Here is a 19,082-nt window from a genome sequence, read left to right as displayed (position 1 = left end):
TAAAAACGCAGCGCCATACCATATTACGTGGATTTTAAGAGGTTTTTGATAAAAGCGATAATGTTTATCGAGATAAATAGATATTAGTTTCAGTTTAAGCTGATAAGGAACGAGTTGAATCTAAGCAAAGTTTTTATTTAAATATTTTTACTGTTTATTAATAGCTGCACTACAATTTATATTAAAAAATTTCGAGTAAGCTGCTTTCCTTCTATATAGGTATACAACGCGACTTATCTATACTAATAGATATTATATGTGCTTCAGAAGAGTTTGGGGTGTTGAGACTTGAGATGACGTTATTGAACCAATTTAGATGAAATTTTACAGTCATATCGCATCAGAATGTCAAGAAATTTCTCAGCTTCGCCATAAAAAAGGCTGAGGTCCTACTATTAGTTCCATTAAAAGTTCCACAGACAACTCTTACACAATTATTTGACCCCTCTTTTCAACATAACTAAAACACCATTCAATATGAACACACCCTATATTCTACAGCATTAACGTTACGCAAGCTCACGTCATAAATCGTTGTGGATATCGAGTGAGCGAATCGATCATAACCGGTACATTTTGAGATGCTTTCACTTCTATGGACGTGACCTTTGGAACAAGTATACATGTGGTGCTTGGGATTTTTCCTATACTATATTTGTTTTAAAATGTTGTGGGTAAACAAATAGAATAAGAAACACTTGTGCTGATTTTAGAAATACATCTAAATTATAAATGTATTAATTATGTTTCCACATAGTTGATTGAACTGAGAGTGTAATAATTCAATAATAACATAAATTATTGAGAAAACCATATACTTAAAGCTTTACTTATTATTTCTGTCTACAAAGTTTTCATTTTATTAGCAAGCTTTCTAAAATATACTTTACATTTATTCAATTCCCTTGAAAACCAATTTTGTACACGGAATTGCTGCTACGAACTTAAACTCAAATAAGTTCACATACTTACATATAAAAGTGTAAGTGAAGTCCCGTGTCCCCGTAGTGGGGTAGGGGGCAGATGCATTATTCATACATCTGTTTCACTGATCGATTTTTCTTTAGGGACAAGTAGGTCATCAGCCTTCTGTGTCCTGCCAGACCGAGACATTTTTTTTTGTCTCCACCGGGAATCGAACCCAGGACCCCTCGGTTCTACGCTCACGCGTCAACCACTGTACCGAGGAGGCGGTCGCATACATATAGTACTTATTAAAGCAAATAAACCCAAACCATATCTCGAAACCATTTAGATTCAACCAGCTAGAGAATGCGCAACGAAAGCAAATGATTGACAGGAAGTAATTGTGAATTAATCATTGAAAATTGAGCTCGCAGCACGACACAGAGGAATAATTGATCTTATCACAAGCGCATAGAGTAATAAATCGTATGCAGATGAATATTCACATTTGGCCCAGAGAGGTGATATCGAGTTGCAAGCACTCATGGCTGGTCCATGAGTATTTATGAGTTTTGAGAACTTTGAAACAAGTGTATGGCTTTTAGAAGACGACGTTTATAATTATGTTGATGGACTGGATATTAAAACTTTATTGCAAACAATAGCTTTCTATGGTCAGACAATCTGGTAATATACCACAGAAAAATTTATATAGGGCAGCCTGATCGCGAGGTACGCGCTATTCCAGACAACAATAGGTAGGTATATCAATAAAAAGTGGCATTTAGAGCCCCCGCAGACCACAGACTTTTTATCGGCCGATAGTTTAGTCGGGTTGGCCTGCTAGTACGCACACCGAGCCAACTAAACAGTTCAGTCGGTTATGAGTGCGCAAACTATCCAACAGTCTGCCGACTATTTGCTAGTTTCTAACCAACTGTTGAAAAGAGTGGTCACACCGCACAATGAAAATTAATAAAACATTGTATAGAATTGTTATTATTGCTCTCATACACCGGAGGAGGAAAATTAAAAAGAGAGCCCGAGAGTATTGGGTGCATCCTATCTTTAGTGATAGATTAAAATGGAAAATTTTACACTATGCATTCCAAATTACTCCATTACCCGAAAAAATTTTCGCCTTTTATCGAATGAGCATAACTAGCTTCAACCAACTTGTCAAATACAGAGTACCTACTCTTTTAAGTCTTTCTTATAAAGTGGAGGGCGTTTTTCGACTTCCTCGATCAAAGTTACGATCGAAAATTCCGAAATAAGCGACTGAGAATTGAGCGACGCCATTTTACAAAACGTGCGCGGCCGACCATTCGCTGTCAAAGCTCGGAGCGAACTGAACTATTTGCCTAGTCGGCCGACTAAAAAATCGTCGTGTTTGCGCGTGTGGTAGGGAGCCAATACTGATTATACAGTCGGCCGATAGTTTGCCGACAGTATAGTTTGAATTGAATCGGGAAGCCCATCAAACTTGTTTATCGGCCGATACCTAATCGTCATAGTGTGCGCATTTGCTTATATCTGCGTACTGATTAAGAGCCCGACCAAACTATCTGCCGATAAAAAGTCTGTGGTCTGCGGGGGCTCTTATAGAGCGTAGCTACGCAAACATAAATCGTAGAGAAGAAAGGGCATACACAGCACAACCACAGACAGCCGAATAGTTACACAACAATAATCATGTTATAATATACAAGAAATTCATATTAAATCAATTAACTTTAAACGCTTATAATCGCAACCGCTAAATAACCATATAACAGACCACACTGCGCACGAACATTTAAGATTTCTGTAGCACTTTGTGAATGTAGGTAGTTTTTATATTTTAGTTCTCCATTAATCATTTTTTTCTAACATCAAACATCATTTGTTATAACGTACTTTAAGTTTTTGTTTATTATATTAAATTTGAAATGTGATTAGTTTTTCTTTGCACCTTCGTCGGCACGCAACTTATAAGCTTATGTTTTTATATAATGTAGTGATAGTGATTACAATAGTTTATATATATTGATAAAATAAAAAATTACTTAATGAAATATGTATTAAGATTAAAACCATGTTTGCATGCCAAATGAGGTAAAAAATAAAAATTAATAATATTACCATCTGTTAGAACGCCCATATTTATGATATTGATATCAGTTCGGGTTGGACGCTTTTACCTTATGATAAAAGTTAAAATATTGTTGTAAATGAGATTCATTACTTTTATTACAATAGTGTCTCTACTCTCTATCTATTCTTGGTTAACTTATGCGAAAAACTATCTTGAATATCACAAAAGACGTTCGAGTATATTGACATCATACATTCATCTACGATAGATCAACAACATACAACAAAATATAACAAACACCAAGATTCCACGCGACATTTTCCCCAATGAACTGACACGATTAGCATGTAACACGCCATAGAAGAGAATCAACATCATAGTCCATAGAGAACACAGGTGTACCCCCGTACCCTGGCGCCTATCCAGCATCGGTTATTGACTTGGCAGCTTGGGTCACAGCCAGATATACGACTGCAGAATTCACATAACTATGAGCTTATTAGAATCGACCTGACATTCCGGCATTTAGAGACTGCGAACAAAAGCAATATAAATTGCATCTTTGACCTAATAGAAGGTCCTGCAGTGGGACCAAATTTCGTGACGATGAATGATAATAAACGATAGATAAATATTTAAGTCCATTGTTCTCTAAAATAACTTAACCCCATTAAAATTCGAGTCGCTTGTCGAGAACCGGAAGGGCAAACACATTTCTATACAAATATTCCGACAACGTGAGTTTGCTCTATACCTGAATACGTAGAGGAACTGTGCACAATATTTTAGTAAAACTATTTAACTGCTAAAAGTCGTGCCTTATATGTTGTTCGTGTCTTCCTTTGATGCATTAGTTACCTATAATTAAAGACGTGAAAGTCTACATCATCTGTTTCTCGACACATAGGTATATCACTCGTCAGGCAGCTTTTAAAGATTAGATAAACAACTACCGTCCTGCGCTTTCACACCGCTATCTGCCCTGTTACCATTACTAGCTTCATTCTAATGACCTGGAATCCACTGCATATGAACTAGTACTGCTCTTGGGTCATCGTTAATGGGTTTCTGACTATATCGTTATCTCGATGCAATTGAAGCCGTTCTCTCGTCATGTCTTTACCGCTCGTTATATTTGAAGTAAAATTGCAATAGAACTAAATTCGTGACAAGTAGAGGACTTAAATATGTTAGTCGAGGAAACACGAATACGTTTTAAGTATCAATCGTTTTGTAGAAATTGCGTTTATGTCATGCGATGCTCTTTAAGGGCTCTTTCAATTTATGCGTTTCGTACCGGACCGCTACAGTGCCGAAGCGGTGCGTTTGTCGTACGGCGCACGGCCGGTCGTTTGTTTTCATACAAAATGCACGGTGCGGCAACAGCGCGGCGTCCGTACCGCGAACGCTCGACAGCAGGACGGCAATGTCGCAAGTCCCATATAGTCCGGGATACATCGTCCATTTTTGCAAGTGATTACTATCAAGCTAATTTTTCGTGAGTAGCTTTATTTTGATGAGATGCCCAATAATTTCATGTACAAAACTCTCGATTGTGGTAGCTACCAGAGGAAACAAGGATAAAATATTTTGATTTGATGGTTCTCAAATATTTATTACGCAATAAGGGGCATAAGCAAGGGCATAAGTCGTATTAGGCACTTGTGTTGTCGTTTGTCCTAAATGTCTCGTGACAAAACTTTCCAATCGCACATGATTAACGAATCTTTCGTTTCTGACTGCTACATGCGTTGCTGCGTGCCAAAAATATTTTACATATCACCGCTCGACGCTGCCAAATCAACAAACAAACTCCGCATCTAATGTTCTATTGCTATCAAACATGTAAGTATCTAATTTAAATATCAATAGACATCTCAATAAATGAGCCAAGTATTGGAATATTTACTCTGTTCGATAAGATGAAATGTATTCCAGGAATGGCAGTACTGCTTGGCCCTTTTTTGATTAATCTGTGGAATTTTTCACGACATTTAATCGTACGCAACAATTTTTAAATGAGCAAGATAATTAAGGCGGACATTTTAAGCGTTTCGATAATAAACTCATTATGGCCGCTTCAAGCTGGTCTAGAGTCTAGACAATGATCTTTTGAACTACATCGAGAGGCACCTTAATGAAAGTATCTAAGATCATTAATAAATAAATACATCTTCATAAATATAGCTACTATAGATTTGGTAGTGTTTCAATTTACATAATATCATAAAAGTATTGAATCATCTCAAGTCAAACCATCATTATTGACTCATTTCTTCGAGATTTTGCCAATATGCATGTTAATTACCACGCATTAGTTTTACCAACACGTGTACCATCTAATGTTCAAATAATGTTCTTGTCTAACGAAACCTTATCTAAATAATTCGGTGTTAAATCGAATTAGTGTCCATTGATATGCGTGTCGGTGCCAACGACCGATACAGAAGTAGGGCAAGATTTTAATACTGTGCCACGAAACGCTTGTAATGAGCTCTCTTCACAATGGACAGCGTTGGTCCAACAAATGATCGTCGATGTTTGCAGCCATTACGGCGGTTATGAATAAACTTCTACAATGACGGCCGATCATAGACATTTAGGTCCTCTACAGTCTATACTATCGTGTTTGCCTCCACTCGCCCAACGCTGGCCATTGTGAAGACGGCCCATACAGAAAAACTTCACCTGAATGTCGCCTATATTGTTAGTTAAAAATCAGTGCTATTTGCATATTCGTTAACCTCAGCATACTCAGGAAACTTTCCGCGTGGTTGAAACCTAATTGTTAAATAATATGACGATTTATATGCACATTTTCAAGTCTAACTGACTTGATATTCGTAAAAGTTAATGTTCTTTTTAATATGCAGACACGCTCCAGATTTATAAAGTACCTGAATTATAAGAGGCAATATGAAGAAGTATTACAGCATCGTACCGCAGAAAATAGGGCACCAATTCACAACAATACATGTAATTTAACCCTTTAGGTCTACCGCCGTCCATCCTGTTTCATTTGCCAAGGACAAACGTAACCTACTTAGCCCTGTACATTGTAGAAATCATACATCTAACTATACTAATATTATAAAGCTGATGAGTTTGTTTGTTTGTTTGAACACGCTAATCTCAGGAACTATTGCTCCGATTTGAAAAATTCTTTCGGTGTTAGATAGCCCATTTATCGAGGAAGGCTATTATGGGTTATATATTATCACGCTAAGACCAACAGGAGTGGAACACTGCGGGTAGAACCGCAGGGCACAGCTAGTCATACACATTTGCAAAACAAATCTAAGTCCCGTTACGTATCCGAGGTGTTGATAGAATAATCAGCATAGTGATAAGTGAGTTTTCTCTTCACGATAACAACTGTTTAGGAAACATTCTTTCGCGGTTTCTATGTTAATGTGCCATTTGTATGTATTTTCCATAATTTCAATATACTTTCACCATATTCTAGTGTGAAGAATGAAGATTAACACAATGTGCGTGCATATGCGATTTCCATAACAAATGAGTCACCTTTTATAAAGTAACAATATAGAACAAGAGATAATTATTCATAATGAGCTAATGAATAACTAATACTACGACTTTGTCCGACGTACGCTGGGTTTCAATATCTAACTTTGATACCATTTATTTGGTAACCTATTAAAAACTCGAATTTCTATTACCCGAATCTTAAAACCCCGAAAACGGTTGTTAGAACTTTTAAAAGACAGATGTAATGAATGACAAATTTTTAAAATTCCTTTTTTAATTTCCCAGATGAATCAATTTCCAGATGCACCAAAACCAGATTTTTAAAAAGTATTTTTTTGTTTCCCGTATTCTCATAATACAGATCTCATTATACCAGATTCTCAGAATACTTTTTTTTGTTTCCCATCGTACCATTTTCCAAATAAACTATTGCCAAATTTTTATAATCTTTTTATTTGGTTCCCATATAATCATATAACAGATAAACTATTGCCAGATTTTCATAAACTTTTTATTTGATTTCCATACAATCGTGATTATACCTTTACTATCGACTGAAAATAAACATTGTTAGTACGTAAATTTATTGTTTTACTTGTCCATTACAGACCGGTTTTAGTGTCAAAGTCGACTCAGTAGGTTAGGTTTGAACTACGACCCCCACGCTAGAACTGACTCGCTATTGTTTTACTTGCCCATTACAGAAAGCTTTAAGTGTCAAATTCGACTCAGTAGGTTAGGTTAGGTTTGAACTGTGACCCCCCATGCACGAGCCGAGCGAGCGAAGCGAGCGTGCCGCGGCAGCGGCCGGCGAGTGCCAGAACCGACTCGCTATTGTTTTACTTGCCCATTACAGAAAGGTTTAAGTGTCAAATTCGACTCAGTAGGTTAGGTTAGGTTTGAACTGTGACCCCCCATGCACGAGCCGAGCGAGCGAAGCGAGCGTGCCGCGGCAGCGGCCGGCGAGTGCCAGAACCGACTCGCTATTATTTTACTTGCCCATTACAGAAAGGTTTAAGTGTCAAATTCGACTCAGTAGGTTAGGTTAGGTTTGAACTGTGACCCCCCATGCACGAGCCGAGCGAGCGAAGCGAGCGTGCCGCGGCAGCGGCCGGCGAGTGCCAGAACCGACTCGCTATTATTTTACTTGCCCATTACAGAAAGGTTAAAGTGTTAAAATCTATTCAGTAGGTTAGGTTAGGTTCGTGCTGCGACCCCCTGGAAGGATTTCGTTTTGCTGGATATCGTTTATTTGAATTTCAAAAATCTGGACATTGTTTGTCTGGATATCAATTAACTGTATTTCAAAAATTTGTGTTTTAAAAATCTGGCTTTCGTGCATATGGATTACGGTCATCAGGATTTTGTGCATTTAGATTACGAATGTCTGGAACTCATTCGTCTGGATTGTAAAACGTCGTACAAATAAAGAAATGGGCAATTGAAATTCGGAGTTGCGATTATATGGCAAACAAAACTTCGAAATTTTAAAATTCGGGGTTATGAAAAAATGTCCAAACGTTTTCTGGATGATGATATTCGGAATATTAAAATTCGAGATTAAGATAGGTAACCCATTTATTTGAATCAGTCTTGTAAGAATAGTCTAGCTTCTTTTGTTTGCCTCTACGCTAGTATACATGAATAAGCAAAAGGCTTCACAACAGATTAAAACGCAATTTATTATTTAACCCGACGTTAATAATAATAGTTAAAAAAAACTAAAAACACGCTTTTTATAGAAAACCGAACTAAAAAATAGAAATTTTTTATCAAATTAGTGTATTGTCATCGGTCCTCAATAAATCTACAAAGTTTGAACGAAATCTGGCCGTTTAAAGTGGGTCAAAATCGCGCCCAAAGAAGTCGGTTACAAACATACAGGTGAAGCTAATATAAAGCGTGTAGTAAAAAGTAAAAACACTTCGGCGATCGAACTCAGACGCACTTGTATTACCCGTGTTTCAAATCTTTAAGTAGGATTAAGTCCACTAATGATATTACAATGAATAAATACGTAAATACATAATTACTAATTAGTAAGAAAATATCTTTATATTCTTACTAGTCGCTCTACTCGAGTTGACTCGGGATAAATACAAAATATAGCCTATGACACTAGCAGATAACGAATCTTGATACTGGTAAAATATTTTTAAAATCGGTTCAGTAAATTTAGAGCATACCTACGTCAAATCTTTACCTATTTTTAATATTAGCATAGACTTTTATACATAGAAAAGAAACGATTCTAAAGTAAAAAGCGTATGTTTTCTTTATAACCGGAAATATCGGAAGATTCATTGCATTTTGGCGACCATCATAATTTACGCGAATATAAATTTAGCACCACCTACGTGTACATCCCCTGCAGTCGCCAGTTGACTCACAGTCCTGTTTGACAGGGGAATGATAGTGCGTCCCAGATAAAAACTGGTAGGTGGTAGCTAGTGTTGCCGCTCGATAGTCCACTATCGATAGGCTATCGATTAACTATCGATAGTTGGGGAAAAGCAATAGTATCGATAGCACTATCGATACTATCGATAGTGTCGATACTATCGATAGTATCGATAGTCCTATAAGCGTAAATACTATCGACACATAGCAATACCATCGATAGTATCGATACTATCGAAGCTCAATATCGAACGAACTATCGATACTATCGATAGTGTCGATACTATCGAAGCTCAATATCGAACGAACTATCGATACTATCGATAGTGTCGATACTATCGATAATATCGTCCCATCGATAGTGACCTTTTTCTCGATAGTATTGCTTTATCAATAATATTATAGTGGATGACAGAGAACTAGATGTAGAATTATACCAAGAAATCGTGAACAATACTATTGCACAATTTACTACTATCGATAGCTCAAAACTATCGATAGTATCAGTACTATCGATAGTATCGATTGTAGTTGCAATATTCAGTAGCAATAGTAACGATACTATCGACAGTATCGATAGCATAGCAACTATTGGCAATCAATACTATCGATTTTATCGATACTATTGCAGTTCATCAATAGTATTCCATGATTAACGCTATCGATAGTATCGATAATATCGATACTATCGATAGTGCTATCGATATTCTGACTTATTTTCAAGGTCAACTATCGATAGTCAAACTATCGATAGTTCGGCAACGCTAGTGGTAGCATACATCATGTTGCACTTTACTTTTCAGTTTTATTTTTATCTACCTGCAATCTGCATAGTAACCTGTTGATATTTGCTTGATTGAGCAAAAAACATATGGACATAGACAAAAATCGTTTTTGTGCACGTACGAATAGATATTTGCCTCCATGTCTACTCCTTATTCCGTTGTCAAGGATTTTTATGATACCGTCCCTTAGTTTTATTTTTTAATCAAGGTCTTAGATCACATAAATAACGCAATTGTCTATTTGTCGAAACCACAGGTCCAAACCAATAATAATTTGACAAGGAAATAAAACCTTGTCCGTAACATCACCCACTTCAAGAGTTGCACTATTGTTTAAAAACAATAAAGAACACGCTGTATGTACACAATAACATTACATAAATTAAAATACACATGCAACCGATTTATAATAAGCTACGTATACGATATTATATGACGTTACTCCGCCGACCTCAGGCGAGGTGAAGGACCAAACCGACTTGTTCCGCGCGAGAAAAAATACGCGCATTTTGTAATTTGCACTTTTTGTTACTTATCTCGGCATAAAATAATCGCGCCAGAATCCTTACAAGGCTAAAAATCGAAGACTTTAGATGTTACTGCGACGCGGACGGTCTGACGCGGTCAGTGGCATAAGATACCATTACAAGAATGTACGTAATAATGTAACGTCTTTGCTGCCTCGACAAAATACGCTTACGACCTTAGAGAAGGACATAGGCTACATTTCGTTTCAATAATACTTGACGGGATAGAAAACACGAATAGCACCGCAGACAAAGTATTGTTTATAAATATGCAATTTAGTTTTGCGTCATAAATAAATAGTATCTATTTTCGGTTTCTTTTCTACGGATACGCCATTAGAAATAATTAAGATGATTTATTAATGGATATGAGTTTTGTCACCTGACACATCATTCTTTATTTATTTTAGCTGACGCCCAAACTATGTTTAAATGAATTCATATGAAATTATTTTCTAAATAAGTTTTAAATGTACAAAATATATTATCTGTTTATTCTTAATCCTAGAGTCTTCTTGTCTCTTAGATTTTATTAGTGGAATTGAGAAGCAAAATGAATTAGAACTAACTAATAGATTTAAAAATAGTCCTGAATTATCAAATAACAATCAAACAATCCTAGCAAAGAAAAGAGGCCTCTGCAATTGGATAATTGAGGTCAGAAGAATCAAATAAGCCGAAGAATCTAGTAGACACACACTAACATATTAATAACTAAACAGTTTTAAGGTTCTTGCAGAATTTTGCAGAAGAAAAGTTAAAATTAAACATAAAGTCTGTTCATTTCTAAACATTTAACACACTCATGCTACAGCATGATAAACACCTAATAAATGTAAGTAAATCGAGTAAATAAAAACAGAATAAACATAAAAAAGCAATCGGTCAATCCAGTCCGCTACCAACAGTTATAAAATCATCATTACTCAATGATTATTCAATAACATTAATAGATGCAAGTCAGTTAACTTATTGTTTGTTTAAATTCATAAGAATTATCATTTTCTTGATTCATTTTTTTAGTCAGATAATGATATTTGGTGTCACTAAATAAGTTTTAAGAAATAGTTTGAAAAAGCAACAAAATTGAAATAAGTATAAGTAATACATTGTTCAAAATACTATCTCTCTGCCAGTTTGTAAGCATGAGAAGAACTGAACTGTTACATACAAACTAACTAACTCATTGCACTAACACTTCTCTATTTATTAGTCTCTATTTTATTTCATACATTTCAACATTTAATTCAGTATTTTTCCATATCCATACTAATATTATAAATGCGAAAGTAACTCTGTCTGTCTGTCTGTTACTCAATCACGCCTAAACTACTGAACCAATTTTCATGAAATTTGATATGGAGATATTTTGATACCCGAGAAAGGACATAGTTAGGCTACTAGAGTAAATAGCAAGGCTACTTTTTATCCCGGGAAAATGATGCAATCCCGGAAATACTACGGGAATGGGAACTATGCGAGTTTTTCTTTGACGGGCTAAGCCGCGGGCGGAAACCTAGTCTTATATAAATAATACCATATTCAAATCATATTACGAAGCAAATAGACAACTCAATAATAACCATAATTGACTAGAATATAAATTAAAATCAGATAAACACAGTGTGGTTCTCAGAATTATAAAAACAACCTGTCAAGGTCAATTCCTTCAATGGCATCTTGAAATCTTATTTGATTCAAAAGTATCACAATTTAAATCTAGTATTAACCCATTGACCACCGAGCGCCCCAATCAGGCCACGACACAATAGATTTTCTATTATGTCTGTGATTCCGGGGGCTGATGGATTAAATCACTTAGAATAATTATAAAAAGGTATAAATGTAATAAAAAAATAATTGCAATGAACTAGTGGTCCGCCCCGGCTTCGCCCATGGTACATATTTACATGGTACATTTTTCCGGGATAAAATATAGCCCATACGGATTCGGAAGAATCCCTCTAAGTAATGGTAAAAGAAATATTGAAATTGGTCCAGTAGTTTTTGAGCCTATTCAATACAAACATACAAAAATACGAAGGTTTCCTCTTTATAATATTAGTATAGAAGTATAGATGATCAATTGAGAGACAACTCAGGGAATTCATCATTTTTTACATAATATACAATTAAATATAAAAATAGCATGGAAAACAAAGATAAATCATTATTTTCTTTGTCTTTTTATTCTACAATCTTAAAACCAAGAAAAACTTATTTAAAACAGCAATACTTTATTATCTCAATGTGATTTATAGATCTACAATTAATAAATATCATGCCCAGTGGCTTTTTTCTTATCTTTTTGTATTATGATAAAAAGTATGATGTAATTAAAACAATAAAAATAGCATGGTGTGTTTTGTACATTTTATTAATAATTTTATGCATAATAGAGTGTTTAATCAAGTTTCTCTACTAAAAGCAATAAAGATTAATTAAGTTAATATTCATGTAATAGGAAAGATACAGGTAATACAACAAAACCAAATATTATCAATAAAATATCACAATGAATAATTGCTACTGTTGAATTCAATAACAATAACATATTTACTATCTATATTATTTAAATTAATCATTAAAATTTATGTGGTGAATAAAAAAATAGAACATACATATGCACCTCAACGATAAAATCCTTTGTGTACAGTAATGGGTAATTTTATTGATTATTGTCATTTATGGAATTTTAATTAGCATAATTTCGTTTTAATTGAATTATTTCGCTAAGTTCACATTTATTTATCCAAGTGCTCGATTTTGTTTTGCACGAAAGGTCGTGTTAACCTTCAAGTTTATTTCAATATACGCAAAAGGTTAAAGAGTAAATAGCAATTATTTTCGATGATACGTGACAATGAATCTTGACAAGACATAATATGATAATAAAAACATTTACCTGAGGCAAGACTTCTATCGGATCCTCCCGTCATTTTCGCGCGCTCGCTGCACTCTTTATGACACACAAAGCGTGAGGAGGCTAGCGCACCTCATTCCTTGAGGACCAGCACCAAAATCCAGGCAGCAATTATAAAAAGAACCCATTTTCAATGTCACAAGTAACACGAGGGTAACTGGCGCGACGCAGCAGTTTGCACCACGCACTGAAGACACTCGCACTCTTAACTATAATATTTCAACAATGATTACCTTCTTCCTCATGGAAATTCGTTTCCTGATGTTTGTATTCCTCGATATCAGCCATGACCAATTTATTTATTTCGTGAACTGACTTGACTGAACATAGCGACATGCAATTTTTCCAACACGACGCAGGATGACAACATAACATAAAAAAGACGTGTCACTGTCAAAATAACCGTTTAAATTAGGTATGCAATGTCGTTTTTCTTTAAAAATTAAATACATTCATTGTGAAGGTTTTTAACGATTATAATAAGAGAATAAAGAAAAAAGAACTAATTTTGTGATGAATTCATTTTATTAATGATAATAAAATAATTTTTGTCTCATTAAAACTTAAAAATTTACATTCAAATACCGATTAGAATGTCGGTTTTCCATATTGTGTCAATTGTCATATATAAACGTCATGTGTCATTTGCATTTTGGTTTCCCTTTCGGGATAGGTGTCAAATTTCCTTTTTAAAAATAAATCTAAAAATTTCCAAATTTTGTAAAATAATTGTGATAAACAAAACAAAATAAACATGCAGGTGAATAGAACGATCAGTAACTATTTAAGATTTTCCTAAGCAAGCTATAATAATTGTTTTGTTATTTCAGAATCCCAATGAAGATACAGAATGGAACGATATTTTACGAGCCAAGGGGATATTACCCCAAAAGGAAAAGGAAATATCCGAAGAACAAATAGTTAATATGATTGAACAGACGATACAGCAAAAACAAGCCGAAAGTAAGTTCTTTACGGTCTACTAATCACAAAACTTAAAAAGAGGTTATAAACACCTGCGAGTATTTACAGTTATATTTTTAAACCTCGCTAAGGAATCTATGGTTCTCTATCTTTTATATGATCAGTTGATTGATGAAATAATGTAACACGAAAGTAAAGTATATCAGGAGGTAATATATTTTATCACAAATATTTCAAGTACCTATATAATATTTACATGCAATTGGATGAGTCATTCATATTCATTTGTAATCAGTTGTCATTTATCCTTGTGCTTTGCCTTTGTCAATGTTTTTAAATTAGATACAGTAATATTATGTTGCATGTTGGCCCTGTATAAAAAAAAAGAGGGTGTTTACATTGTGATAATTTGAAAACTTTATCAATACATAGGTACCTTGGCATTTTTTTGCCTCTAGCATTCTTTTTTCTTACATAAATGTTTTATATTAATATTGTAATCTAATAATTCTTGTAATAATATGGTAAGTAGGTTTTGAACCAAATGTTTATTCATAAATCAAATTATGTTAATTGTCTCTTATGTGTAGGAAATTGTTCAAATTAAGTGTTCAATGAAATCTCCATAATCATTTCAATTCTATTTACTAAAATTTATCCTACATGTTTCAGAGGACAAGCAACTATCAGAACTAGACCTGGACGGGCTCGACGAGCTAGAAGATTCCGAGGATGAAGCAGTAATAGAGCAGTACAGGAGACGCAGGATAGCGGAGCTGAAGCAGCTGGCAGACAAGACCAGGTTTGGTGAGGTGCGGGAGATCTCGGGACAGGATTATGTGCAAGAGGTGAACAAGGCTGGCGAGGGGATATGGGTTGTCATACATTTGTATAAACAAGGGTAAGTCTATTTCTAATGCATGCTTTGTAATACAGGGTTTTTATTGTAAAAGAACATTGAAGTTTGTCCAAATCATGTTAATCCAAAATTAGACTTAAAAATTCTATTCAAAAGAGGTAGTGATAAAATTATATGAATGAATCATAAATGAAACCGGTTTTCTCTTCTCTGATACATCAGATTTTGTCTGTAAGAACACTAAAACTTAAATTGCTTAATTTGTATTTAATTGTATAATACATATTTGTAAACTGCATTTAATGTAATTAGACTAAACATATCTACAAAAGCCATGTCATTTTGCCATGAAATGAAATGAAATAAAATGACAATTGATTGCTTAATTTGTATTTATTAGAATTCAGGTTACAAAGTTTATATAAAATTTATATCATGACCGCACAATTCGCCAACAAATTGGCATACAGATATAACAAACATATTTCCTAATTTATTACATTATTCCAGAATCCAACAGTGTGCACTCCTCAACCTGCACCTCAAAGAGTTAGCAGCCAAGTATCCATACACAAAGTTCTTGAAGGCCATCGCACAGACGTGTATACCAAACTTTCCCGAGAGGAACTTGCCAAGTGTGTTTGTGTACTTTGAAGGTGATCTGAAGAAACAGTTTGTGGGCCCACATGAGCTGAGAGGCACTTCTCTTACAACTGATGGTATGTATTAAGTGAAGTCCCATGTACCCTAGTGGTGTAAGGGGCAGATGCATTGTATACATCTGTTTCACTGATCGATTTTCTTTTAGGGACAAGTAGGTGATCAGCCTTAACTTAAAAAATCGGATATGTTAAGATGGCACCCGACCTTTTAAAATATCACATTTTTTGTGTTCATGTCAAACATTTCGATATGTAGTAGTTAGTTGTGAAACTGATTTTATTTGCGCGAGAAAAAATAATTATAGTTAACAAGTCGTTATATGTCGATTAACGTAACCTGGCGCATTCACAGTACTCACACTTATGCAATTTCACTATACAGTGTGTTAAAAAATAAATGATTTTGATTCAAAATGCGACTCTAGTTTAATTGTAGACTTGAATTTAAAATAATTTGGAAAATCCAAAAGTGCACGCCTCATAATTTTTTTTTAATAAATATTTATTAATTACTATTTTTGTTTATTTAATAACAATTAAACCACATCGAATCAGACCCTGAAAAATGAAAGGGTTCTATTCCTGAGCATACTCAAGCGTAAGAGAAAAAAAAAGACTCGATTAGTAAAGTATTTCGGTCGCTATCGTGTTAACAAGAAAAAGGATCCGCACATACAGACACACGGACGTCCAAGACAGAACTTTTTTAAACTGTTTTTTAACTAGTTTAAATAACAAAAATGACATCAAAAATATCATGAACGTTAAAAATAGTGTTTTTTCTTAATATGTGTGTGTATGTATTATCTTACAAGTGCAATGTATGATACATAAAGACATTTTAAGTTTGAAAAATCAGATGTTTTGCGCGAAGTGACAGTAATACCCACCTCAACGCTTCGCTTATGAGGCGTGCAAAATTGATAGCTCTTATAATACTGTAAAGTTATAATTTAAAAGTAAATCAATTGATGAACTTAATTATTCTAATAATAATCAAATGGATAAAAGTATAAATAATCATTCAATTATCAAATTATAATTAAATTTGATGTCATATTCAAAATAACGATAAAAACAATACAAATAACACGTGCGCTCACTCCCAAGAAACAAGACTTAACAAGCGAAAACCTAGCATGTAAGAGATAAGGCTGAATTAAAATAAAAGCTTGTTGTTAATCATCTCAATACATCTATTGAGATGATTAACAACAAGCTTTTATTGCGCCATCGCGCGCGGGGGATACACCGACACATAAAACTGAAAGAATAGAATAAATTCGATCGCTCTGGCGGCTCACGAGTGGCTGTTGGTTAGGCATCCGCCCCGGTTTGGCGCAAAAGGGGGTTCGAGTCCCGCCCCGTGATCAAATTTTTTTCTTTTTTTTATAAATTTATAATTTGTCCCTTATTAAAAAGCTATGGTCTCTTGTCTTGTCTCTTTCTAAGCGCGAGAGACGGGCAGATTTTCATGATGCGAATGCAGTATGACGTAACGCCACGCGCGTATTCACAGACACTACACATGTGCAATGTGTAAATGTGTTGACGTTCCAGCTATGTTAATCGCCTATACCCAAAATTTCAAAAAATTTCTACACAATTAACTGATTTCAAAGATAATGCGATTACGACGAATGTTAAAAATAAATGAAGAATGGTCTTGGAGGTTTTTAGTGGAAAAATAGTCGTTTGTTACGTTTTTTTAGCCTGAAATTGATTGAATGCGGATAATCGAAAAAATCGATATTCGAAATATTTTATCTGAAAACTTTCGATTCGAATTAACGATTACTACAAACGTTAAAAATGACTGATAAATGATTTTAGAGGGTTATTATGGAAAAATATTCGTTTGTAGTTAGCCAGAAATAGATTGAATACGAATAATCTAAAACGTCGATTTTCGAATCATTTTATCTCTACTACACACAAACAAAATAAGTTTCACTACTTAACACATCGAAAACTTTCAAACGAACACAAAAAATGCGATCTTTTTAAAAGTCGAATGCCAAGTTCATTTAGCCTAAAAATCTTAACATCATAAGTAAAAGCTTTGCAATCCCATAAAACGACTGCCAGGGCTGTGTGCGAGCGGGACTCACTATACATATTTGAAACATATTATGACTACAAATTTTCAGCTCTCATAATACAATCCGGTTTGAATTTTAAGAAATACCCAAAATTTTACAGTCAAAATTTTTTACGAAGTATTATTCTAGTGCTATTCATATGGATTTTGATACGAACTTACGCTACATAGGCCTCATACTACCAAAATGCTTGACTGAATTCAGATTCTTAATTCATAAACTGAATATAACCCATAAAAAAATAACCACCGACATGAAAAAAAAAAATAAACTGATATCCGGTAGCAAGCTTCAGATTATTTACAGCATACTATAAATTTTGCATTACAACTGAAACGATACATAATCTAAATTCCGGTATTTGTGTTTTCTTGTTTTGTTGACATGCGAAGCGCACGCAAAATGCGTCCGTTTCAATTTTATAACATGAATTTAGAACACACGACAGACATATTTTTTCAGATCGCTCTGAAAAAATTCAGGTCGCTCTGGAAAAAATCAGAGCGCTCTGAAAAAATTCAGATCAAACTATATGGGCATGCGCTTTTTATGGGTTTATAAATTTTATTTTTTTGTCCGGAATTTAATTCAATTCAATTCAAACACATGTCTTTGAATACATTTTGTCAGATCGAACTGAAAAATTAAGATCCTGAAAAAAAAACAATGTGTGCAGTGAACTTGTATGCATTTATGTGCTTTCTGAATTCAGATGCTGAAATCAGATGCCACCCGTGAAAGCATTCGAATGCTATAAAAACTAAAATATCAAATAGTAATACTTTCCAAAAAAGAGTTGCAGTAAGATGTTAATAATGACTCATTTCATTTTCAGAACTCGAATACTTATTAGGACAAGTTGGTGCAGTGGACACAAAGATCAAGGATGACCCCAGGCCCAAAATAAAGGACAAACTATTCATGGATTTGGGCAATAATGATTGGTGATAAAAATTAAGTGTGGACTTGTGCAATTCAGTGTAAATGTGCTTTTATTTATTATGAGATTAAATACAGCTGTATTTTGTATTAATAAAGTATTGTTCTTAATTATCGTTTTATTTCCCTCATATTACCTACTTAATTAAACTAAATAGTACTATATAATGGCTGGTTTACACGTATTAAGTTTTTGATCGTCCGTCCTGAGTTAACTACCTAATGAACTTATCTACTAAATACGTTTGGACAGCTTAAAATTAAGTTAAAATTACCAGCCATAATGTTTCACAAAGAATGAATGACAGAAGATTGTTATAAAAAATATCCAAACCAAGTTAAATAAGTTAAAATTTTGATAAATCACTTGATAGCTCGAATCGGTCGTTTTCTGTTCACAATTCAAACCTAACCCAAAAGTCCATTGTATTCCATATATGTCGTGGTCACATCGACATGAGATTGCTCATTTTTTTAAATATCATG

General features: G+C 34.3%; 2 protein-coding genes across 4 annotated transcripts in view; one reads left to right on the top strand and one right to left on the bottom strand.

The window, feature by feature from the left end:
* The window catches only part of LOC149900903 (atlastin-like), a 28,365-nt gene extending 14,877 nt beyond the window's left edge, over positions 1-13,488 (bottom strand). The window contains exons 1-2 of one of the 3 annotated variants that reach the window (XM_090112605.1): positions 13,344-13,479; positions 13,093-13,189 (exon numbers count right to left, since the gene is read on the bottom strand). In XM_090112605.1, the coding sequence (XP_089968731.1) occupies positions 13,093-13,126 (34 nt within the window). In that variant the 5' untranslated portion in view covers positions 13,127-13,189; positions 13,344-13,479. Of the gene's footprint in view, positions 1-13,092; positions 13,323-13,343 lie in introns of those variants that run through there. The other 2 variants (XM_090112603.1, XM_090112604.1) reach the window with 2 other exon arrangements.
* A 244-nt stretch (positions 13,489-13,732) lies between these two features.
* On the top strand, positions 13,733-18,707 carry viaf (viral IAP-associated factor). Its single transcript, XM_090112339.1, has 5 exons — positions 13,733-13,870; positions 13,941-14,073; positions 14,707-14,935; positions 15,404-15,612; positions 18,493-18,707. The coding sequence occupies exons 1-5, from the start codon at positions 13,865-13,867 to the stop codon at positions 18,603-18,605; spliced, it is 690 nt and encodes a 229-aa protein (XP_089968465.1). The 5' UTR covers positions 13,733-13,864; the 3' UTR covers positions 18,606-18,707.
* Positions 18,708-19,082: the final 375 nt, after the last annotated feature.

This window comes from Colias eurytheme, chromosome 18 (genome assembly GCF_061535395.1).
Source record: "Colias eurytheme isolate Ceu_HAF_F1 chromosome 18, ilColEury1 Martin Lab GWU primary, whole genome shotgun sequence".
Lineage (NCBI taxonomy): Eukaryota > Metazoa > Arthropoda > Insecta > Lepidoptera > Pieridae > Colias > Colias eurytheme.
Note: the sequence above shows the minus strand (reverse complement) of the source record. Positions and strands in the feature narration are given on the sequence as shown.

What these genes read in the sequence shown, in the direction of transcription:
- viaf (XM_090112339.1), top strand. An exon ending in ACAGCAAAAACAAGCCGAAA is followed by an intron (nt 14,074 to 14,706) that starts GTAAGTTCTTTA and finishes TACATGTTTCAG; the next exon opens with AGGACAAGCAACTATCAGAA. An exon ending in CACTTCTCTTACAACTGATG is followed by an intron (nt 15,613 to 18,492) that starts GTATGTATTAAG and finishes TTTCATTTTCAG; the next exon opens with AACTCGAATACTTATTAGGA.